The 9012-nt window shown below is 32.5% G+C and overlaps 2 protein-coding genes across 4 annotated transcripts in view; one reads left to right on the top strand and one right to left on the bottom strand.

Moving 5' to 3' along the window:
• FAM13A (family with sequence similarity 13 member A) overlaps window positions 1-9012 on the top strand; it is a 103130-nt gene that overhangs the window by 93539 nt on the left and 579 nt on the right. For all 3 annotated transcript variants that reach the window (XM_051964906.1, XM_051964908.1, XM_051964909.1), the window contains exons 16-18: window positions 3125-3312; window positions 4151-4252; window positions 5894-9012. The exon at window positions 5894-9012 is cut by the window's right edge and continues 579 nt beyond it. In XM_051964906.1, coding sequence (XP_051820866.1) covers window positions 3125-3312; window positions 4151-4252; window positions 5894-6020 — 417 coding nt within the window. In that variant the 3' untranslated portion in view covers window positions 6021-9012. The remainder of the gene's footprint in view (window positions 1-3124; window positions 3313-4150; window positions 4253-5893) is intronic.
• The window catches only part of HERC3 (HECT and RLD domain containing E3 ubiquitin protein ligase 3), a 163222-nt gene that overhangs the window by 11952 nt on the left and 142258 nt on the right, over window positions 1-9012 (bottom strand). The window lies entirely within an intron of this gene.

Below are 9012 nucleotides of genomic sequence, written 5' to 3' on the forward strand. Positions count from 1 at the left end.
ACTCTGTTGACTACAGATTGATAGAAGTGATCCTAAAGCAGTTACTGAATTTTGTTTATACTTTCCAGTCCCTCTTGGTAAATTGGGATGCTTCCTGTTTCCAGCCTGCTACTGACTTTTATTTGTTTAGTAATCACAGTGGTTGTTCGTCATGACAAGCTTTTAACACTTTGGGAAGTAAATTTGTCCAAATCTGAAGACTTGACTTATTTCTAAAGACTAGCTGATACTGTATCATTATATCCTCCTATCTTTCTTGAGTGTCTCTTTCCTTTTTAAAAATATTCTTCAAACTGGAAAGGATAATTCTTGACAGAGATGCTTTTATGAACTCTGCTTTCTCTTTCTTTCTTGTTAATATTATATAACCTACCTTATCTATCCTCCAGTTTTAAGAGGCCATTGTTATTTTCCTTCTTTAGCAATTGTTAACAAGTTGGAGCTTATTCTACACTTTTACTTAGTGCTATTCCTACACCTGTTATCCTTGGCCTATGTGAAAGAACTTGCTTCTGAAGTCCCTTTTATTACATGTTTCTTATAAATACGAGTTCATCAAATATTTATCCCTGTCATTTTTTGATTCCTTCAAATGCTTTCCCTTTTTTAGTCAGTGACTGTACTGTCAGAGTTCTGTGACCCACACTATGGGCTAATGACTGGAGATGTAAAGAAAGAGGGTGGGGAAAAAACACATCCAACTCTCAAGAAGTTGCCAGTGTAATAGTACAGAAAACATGCAAACAGCTTTGTACAAACAAGATACATATATATTAAAATGAAGATGAAATAAGAAATGCATTAGCTTTAAAGAGTATTGGGAAAGGCTTCTTGCAGAAGGTAGGATTTTAGCTGAAGGGCAAGGCAGAAAGTGAAGATGAAGAGGGAAAATTTTCAGGTTTGGGAAAATATATAATGTCCAGAGAGAGTCACGTTCAAGGAATAGCAAGGTGGCCAGTGTCAATGTAAGATGCTAAACTGAAAGCAGAGAGAGAGAGATTTGGACTGGATCAATAGATCTGAGAATCTGCATAGAGAGAAAAATTAAATCTAAGGGAGCTGATGAGATCACCAAGTGAAATAGAAAAGAGGGATAAGAGAAGAAGGCCCATCAGAGCCTTTTAGGAAAAGCCACAGTTTATAGGATGGAGATCCAGAAAAGAAGACTGAGGAGGACTGATCATCGATATGTAGTAAGAGAGCAGAAGCAAGAGTGAGAGAGCCAGCATATAATCAAAAAAAATTCCAGAGAGAAGAGTATGGCAATGAAAAGAGGGGGATCCACAAGAAAGACAGCTAAGAGGTTCAGGCTAAAGAAGTGCTTTTGGATTTGGCAATTAGGAGACATTTAGGGATCATGGTCAAGTTAATACTTTCTAATTTGTAAAAGCAGATGGTTAAGATCAGGTGGTTCCTTTCACCTTTAATTCCCATTACTTATTTTAAATGTTTTTTTAAAGTAAATATGCGCTTCATTATACTAGATTAAGGTTTTCTAATGTAGTAACTGGCCCATTTTAGTTGATAAATGAAATCTGCTCAATTGCAGAAAAAGAAAAACGTCTAAATTTAGAGCCTTTTAAAAATGAGGTTTAATTTAATGAAGTCTAATAAATATTTAAAAACTGTATTTAAATTTTAATGAACAAATTTTAGCATCATAAACTGAGTGTTTTAATATAGCTGAAGTGATTTTAAAATTATGTTTTAAACTCTGATTCTAGCTACTCATTAGAACTCAGGAAAACTAGTTATTTTGCCAAATATCAGTAAGTTGCCTATAGCAGAGACTCCATAAATTATTTGAGGTCTTTGGTTTAGATTTGAAAAAAAATAGAGAACTTGATTGTATTTTTCTATCTTTCCCTCTTTTCTTCCCATTCTGAATATCTTGGAAAGAAAAATAAAAAAAATTGACTTTGTCTTTTTAAAAAATTCTATATCCTATTCTATTGACAAGCAAATAAGATAATAGGGTAGTTTGTTTTTTAAGAGATAGATTTACAAAAGCAATTTGCATCTTCTAAATTCATATTTTCCTCAAACAATTCCTTTTTCTAAATGAGTACGAAATTATGTGTGTTTGTGTGTGTCTCTGTGTGTGTGGAATCCAGATTCCCTTTTCTCGCTAAATTCTGCTTTTGTTATGACCTATGAAGTCATACCCTCTTATACTATACCCTCAACGATCCTTGTACAATAGGTTTCAGATAGATCAGTTTCTTTTGGTGTCATGAGTTCATATAATTGTTAAGTCATTCTAAGCACCATTTTGAAGAAATTTCTATAAAATTTTTTCTCTTGCCTCTGTTTGATAGAATGTCTGGCATTCCTAGCATGGATTGCTAAATCTTTTGGTTAGCTTTTTAACCTATTACCTCCTTGTAGATTTAGTTTTTATAATGAGAAATATGGAGGGCATCATCTTTGTAGTCTTAGTTTTGAGAATTCTTTGAAGTTCACAAATACTCAGGAATTTCATGTCTTCTTAAATTGCCATTAGATAAAAGTTTTTGTTTTCTTCTCAAATGTTTTCTAACCACCTTGATCGCCACCCTCAAGCAACCAAGAAATGATTCACAGCCTCATTTATTAAACTGCAATGTTCAGGTTTCTAAAATACAGTTCTTTTTCTGAAATTGCTTATCACTTAATTAGGAATATTTCCCTCAAATTCGAAGCCACAAAACACCCCAAGATACGGATGTCCATATAATAGTGGTTCTGGTTTTCATCATCTATTTTTACAAATTCCCCTGGGAATTTTTATCCAACCTCCTACTCTCCAGTGTGCTTAGAGAAAGTTTTACTAGCTATGATTACTTGCTGCCTTTATTCATTTTTAAATCTTTAAGAACTTAAGTTGCCTTACTGTTTAATGCATTGGTACATAACTTCCTTCGAGTCTGTGTATAGGATAGTGTGTACAGATGTGCAAATACAGGTCTATAAAATAATATTTCAGTGTATTATATCCCTGTGCATATAGCAGTATGAATTTCTATTTCGACATGTTTACAGCACTTTACCAAGTGTCTTATCAATAATTGAATAGATATTCAATATGATTATGATACTGAGAGTAACCAGTTTAAGAAAAGGGTTGTGATATGTGTCTCTCTAGGAAGAAGACGATGGTTCAGAAGTTGATAGCAGCACAAAGACAGACTTCACAATGCCCATAGAAACTGACTTCTGCTTTCTGGACCAGTTTGAAGTGCCTACTGATCAGTTTGTTTCCCCTTTGGATGATAAGTTACCTTCAAAAGGCAGTCACGATATGAGACTTTCTAATCTTCATGCTGCATCTGTGTATGTTACACTTGAAATAGTTTTTTACTTTCATAAATTCTACTTTTTTATTAAGATAAATGTATAGGGGCAGCCAGGTGGTGCAGTAAATAGAGCACTAGTCCTGAAATCAAGAGGACCTGAGTTCAAATGTGACCTCAGATACTTAACACTTCCTAGCTATGTGATCCTTGGCAAGTCACTTAACCCCAATTGCCTCTGCAAAAAATAAAAAAATAAATAAAAATGTATAGACCAAAATGATATGACTTATTCAGGAAATATTTGCATGGAATACTGATCCTCCAGTCAAAGACCTAGGTTCAAATGTCATCTTTGATGATTATTAATTGTGTGATTTCAATGGGCCTCAGTTTCTTAATGAGGGAGTTATAATAGATGGTATTTGAGGGGCCTTACAGATCTCCATGTATGATCCTCTGACTGGTATAGAATAAAATAATTCATTAGTTCAGAAAATTTCCTGCTTATTAATTCCTGCTTCAATGAGTAATTTCATTTTTATAAATGTTTATAAATGGTTCTACATGAATCCAACTTTCACAAGTTGATACTTCCCAAGCACAAATTTCCCATCTCTTATTTTGTAATGAAAAACATGCCAAGGGTCAATATGGGACTTCATAAGCCCTAAGGACACTTAAAATAGTAATATATTTGTGCAAATCTCTCCCCTCAAGAAGACCCATAACATCCACTTCTGCTGACCTCAAAGTTTTATTTTCATAACAACTCTTAAACTGTCCCCATTGCTTTTCATTTTACTGCATTACTGTGATAGGGGTTGTTTGTTTTTTTGTTTAATTTTGATTTTCTTTCATTTGTTTAACCTCCTTAGACATGAGCTCTTAGAACAACTTCAAGAAGTGAAAGAAGAGAAGAAAAGAATTCGAAAAAAACTTCGTGATTTTGAGGATAATTTTTTCAGACAAAATTCAAGGTACTACATTCCCCCTCTCCTTTTCTTTCTTAGACATTTTGTTCTTGTCTACAGAGAGAGAAACACCTTGGAGCTTCACTGTATTACTTTCCCTGAGTTTGTCTTTCAAGACTTCCCATTCTCAGTAGCCCATCTTTTGCTTTTTCACTAAATGATCTCTCAAGAATAAAGGTCCAAGAAAGAAGCAAAATATTAAGTGCTAATCTATAAGTATCATTATATATATTTGAATAACTATATTTGAGTTAATTTTTAAGAAACTATGATGGGGGGAAGGTAAAGTATGGTGAAAAGTAGAAAGTAGCTCTATAAAATTGCATTTAATTGATTTAAAATAATTGAAGTTGGCTTTAGAAGCAAAGTTATCTTTAAATCTAAAGCAAAAAGGGACCTCAGAGGCCATCTGGACACACCCACACCTTTTATAGGACTGAACCTTGGGGAGGTTCAATTATTTTCCCAAGTCCTACAGGTAGTAAGTATTAGGTGGGATTTGAATAGAGTCAGTGCTTTTCCCGTTCCATTGTATTGTCTCTGACTACACACATAATAATGAGTTCACATGCTGGGCCCAAGTCATGTAACTTGTAGTTTAAGCCAAGAACTTATCTGCAATAAAAGGAAAGAGAACTTTATTCTCTTTTGTTGACAGGTGTTATTCCATTTCATTCTTGTGCAATTTTTATGAGACATTTTAAAAATAGATTTCATTTGGCATTCATATGTGCTTAAGGTCACATAATAAGTCAGAGTCAAAACTCGGTCAGATGCCTGGTTTTTTTTTTCTTTCCAGTTAAGTTTCGGCCAACAAAACTCAGCCCTTCATCAGTCTAAACATTATAATCACCCTAAATTCAGGGATTTAAAAAACCTGTCATAAGTAATAAAAAGTTTGGGAAGACATTCTTGAAAATATTGTCATTGATTGCACATATTTAACCGAGATCATATTGCTTGCTTTTTTAGGGAGGGGGGAGCTAAGGGAGGGAGAGTGAAAAATTTAGACTATTCACAAAAGTGAATATTGAAAACTGTTTTTACTATTGAAAAAATAAAAGTTGGACTGCAAAAAAAAATTCCTATGGAATTTTTGAGATAGAACAGACCTTGAATATTATCCATTTCAATATCCTTTTTAATAGATGAGAAGCCCTTTAGGTCTAAAGAAATTACATGTACATAGAAAATAAAAGTTATAAAAATAAAAGTATACAAGTACATTCATTTTTTGTTTTTAATTTATTAGTCATGTTATATTTTTAAATAGATATACATTTTGGAGTACCTATTTTTGCCATATTTTACATTTTTAAAATCTACATTTTAGAGTTCATATTCTATTTTTATCATATTTTTAAAGATATACATTTTTAGAGTTCATATTCTGCATATAATTTAATGTTTAAAGGAAGAATTTATCTAAGGAAAATGTAAAACCAAATATCTAAGTACAAATATAAACAGTGTTCTTTTTAAAGAACACCAAAATCTGCTTAAAGACTTGGATTAATATTAAATGTTCCTGATTTTCATTAATTATTGGAAAGACATATAAAATAAAATACAATCCCTATATAATAAATTATTTTATAGAGGGAAGAAAGAAAAGAAACTAATATTATCTCTTTGTATTTCCACCAGAAACGTTCAGAAGGAAGATCGTACTCCAATGGCCGATGACTACAATGAATACAAACATGTGAAGGCAAAAATAAGGCTTTTGGAAGTGCTTATTAGCAAGAGAGACATTGATTTAAAGATCATGTAAGAAAAAAAAAAAAAAAAGAAAGAAACCATCCCTTCAGAAAAGACTCACTCGGATTGAATGGACAATTCCTTCACAAGGCAATCAACACCTCTATGAAACTAAGAAGTCCAGCTGTGTAGAGTACTAAGAAGAGCTCCAGTCAGGCTATTTTACTGTGCGCCAATTATTCTCTTACTTATTGTCTACTGAGAAGGAAACCTTTGTTAGGAATATTGTGGCCAAGTCGACATTTATGCACATACACATACATTTCACTGTGGTGCAAACTTTACTAATATTAGCTATTCCATCATTAAATTTAGATAGCCTAATCCTACACATGACCTCCAGTCATTCAGTGTTCTGAGAAACACAAAGAACCATTCCATTTCACTGCTATAAAAATGAGCTCAGGACTTTAATTCACTTACAGTCTGCATGCTGTAGACTTTGGAACCAGTGTGGTTAAATGTTTCTGTGAATTAGAGAGCTCGATATGCCGTGAGCTCGATATGCTGCCTTGGCTTTCATAGTGACATTTTAAATGGCACTGTGCCATCTGCCATCTTTGTGCATGGCTCAGCTTTTACTTAAGCTCAGGTAGATGGCAGCTCGGAGCAGAATGAAAAATACAATACTCTTCTGAGAGTATTTTTCTTTCATATTTCTTAAACTGAGCAATAGATTTCACACGTTGGCTGTGACTGGGCAGCATCCAGCTCCACAGGATAATGGAAAGATGATGGAGGTAATGACAGTAGTTGTACTGACTTCAAGTAACTAGAATGTTATCTGAAAAGTGATTTCTTTTTCTATGTTAGGGTGAAAAAAGTTAAAAGTCCTCATTTAACATTGAATCAGGCCACTCAAATACTTATAGCAACTACAGTTTATGTCTGCTATTTTCTTTTGATTAAAAAAATAAGTTAGACAAACATGCTGGATTCTTATTTTCAGTAACTAGTTATGGAATGAGATGTAGTTCTGTTTTCCTGAGTTAATGGCAAAAGTGGGCTCATAATAATAAGCCAGAAACTGAAGAACAAATTATTTCTTCAATGATCTCAAGGCAGAATATTATTCACATTATTTTCAGTGAAAATACGTAAGTAGAAAAAAAATCTCTTGCTGATTCATTTTTATTAACTGGTTATTATCTTTATTGGAGAATATTTGATAAAAATATCTACAAATGGATAACTTGTTAGCACCAGACAATTAGAAGACCTCAAATCATCCATTTTAAAAGTAGAAATTTTAAGTGTGGCAAGTCACCCTGTGATTTATCAACTTATCTTATTATCCTCCAAACTGACAAAGATCACTTTATGGTTCATACTTCTCCCAAATCTAAGAAATGTGCTTTGGAAGAACTAGAATAGATTTCTGGTGCATGATCTGATTTCTTACAGTTTTTTCTTCTAAAGAGGGTACTTGATAGATAAACATGCCTATCTCTTTTGGAGGGCTGGCCTTTGAATTGACACAATAGTTTTTAAAGCTAATTGATCCAAAGTATCAGAGGTGGATTTCTGATGTTAACTTTGCCAAATTACTTTCAATCAATGGCACTATAACCTCAAAGTGGCTTTTCTCCATTTCTGTTAGTTGAAGAATTGCTAAAAAATGGAGAAGAATGTTAAGGCAGAGAAGAAGTTCCCCTTTTTAAATTCTGTAAGCATGACTCCATGCTAATAATTTTCTTATTTTAATTCTTTACATAATGATAGTATATAGCCAAGAGGTAAGTTGTGAATTTCTAAATTAAAAAATGAGATTAGACATAAGTAATGCCTTGGATATTTTGCTTCACTGTTTATATAACAGATTGTTATAACTCCAAAGAGCTACAGATTAAGAGATGTAATGTATTTTAATGATAGTTTCTATTTTTTGAAATTGAATGTGATTAATAATGACTTCTACATTATCAAAAATTGTATTTTTAAAGAAAAAAGTTTTCTTTAAAAAAATCTTTAAATATGAGGGAATATTAAGTGGAGCATATTACTATTTAACTTATATCTGAGAATATCTTTGAAAAAAATTATAGGAAAAACCTTATATAACTAAATTATAAAACTCCAACAAAAGTTGAGAAAACTAATGTTATTAACATTATCTAAGTTAACAACATTATACATTAACAAATTTTCATTTAGTTGTTAGGCCAAAACAATTTAGTAAAATAAATCCTCATTTTCAGTTCTGATCCCCTCTTTAATTTCTAGTCATTCATATACGTAAGCCTGTAGAACCCAACTTTTAAATTTTTTTAAAAAAATAGCTCAAAACTGATTTGTAGACCTATTACATGCTGTATTGGTATGTAAATAAAATAATTATGACATAAACTTGTTTCTATTGCAACAAAGTTTGCAAAGAATTATATCACGGCATTAGTTATTTTATTTGACTTTGCATGGACAAGAGCAATGTGGGGTGAGTTATTTTTTCTTTTGCTCTTTTTGAAATTGTGCATGTTTATTAACAGATGCCAACATAATAAAAATCTTCAAGATGAAAAATAAAAGAAAAACAAAATAAAAATGATTATGAGAATTCAAGATGGCACAGGCTTATAATTTTTGCAAGAAGCAAATGTATGCAAGATTTTAATAAGGGCTTTTTGAAAATATGTGAAGATATAAGAAAATACTTTTCTGTCTATAAGGGGAAAGCTTGCCATTTTTATGTACATGTGTTAGCTTCAAGTTCAAAGAAGGCTTACACAGAAGTACACCAACTCAGGCCAGACTTGAAAAACAAAATGAAAAGATCTGTTGGTTTGCCTTTGAAATGTTGGATTGTGAACAGATTGTGTGAAATTGGTTTACTTCTAGATGCTTCTTTGACAAGGGAGAAAGGTCGTTGTAGTTTCTCATGGATTAGAAATGGCCTGGTCTGTAATCTCTCTGCATTTCTTTCTTTTGTCCTAGTGCTTTTTAAACATTTGAAAAATGTTGGTAATTGCTGGGATTTAGAATGCTGTCCACATAGCAAGTACATGAGC

Source organism: Antechinus flavipes, chromosome 6 (genome assembly GCF_016432865.1).
Source record: "Antechinus flavipes isolate AdamAnt ecotype Samford, QLD, Australia chromosome 6, AdamAnt_v2, whole genome shotgun sequence".
Lineage (NCBI taxonomy): Eukaryota > Metazoa > Chordata > Mammalia > Dasyuromorphia > Dasyuridae > Antechinus > Antechinus flavipes.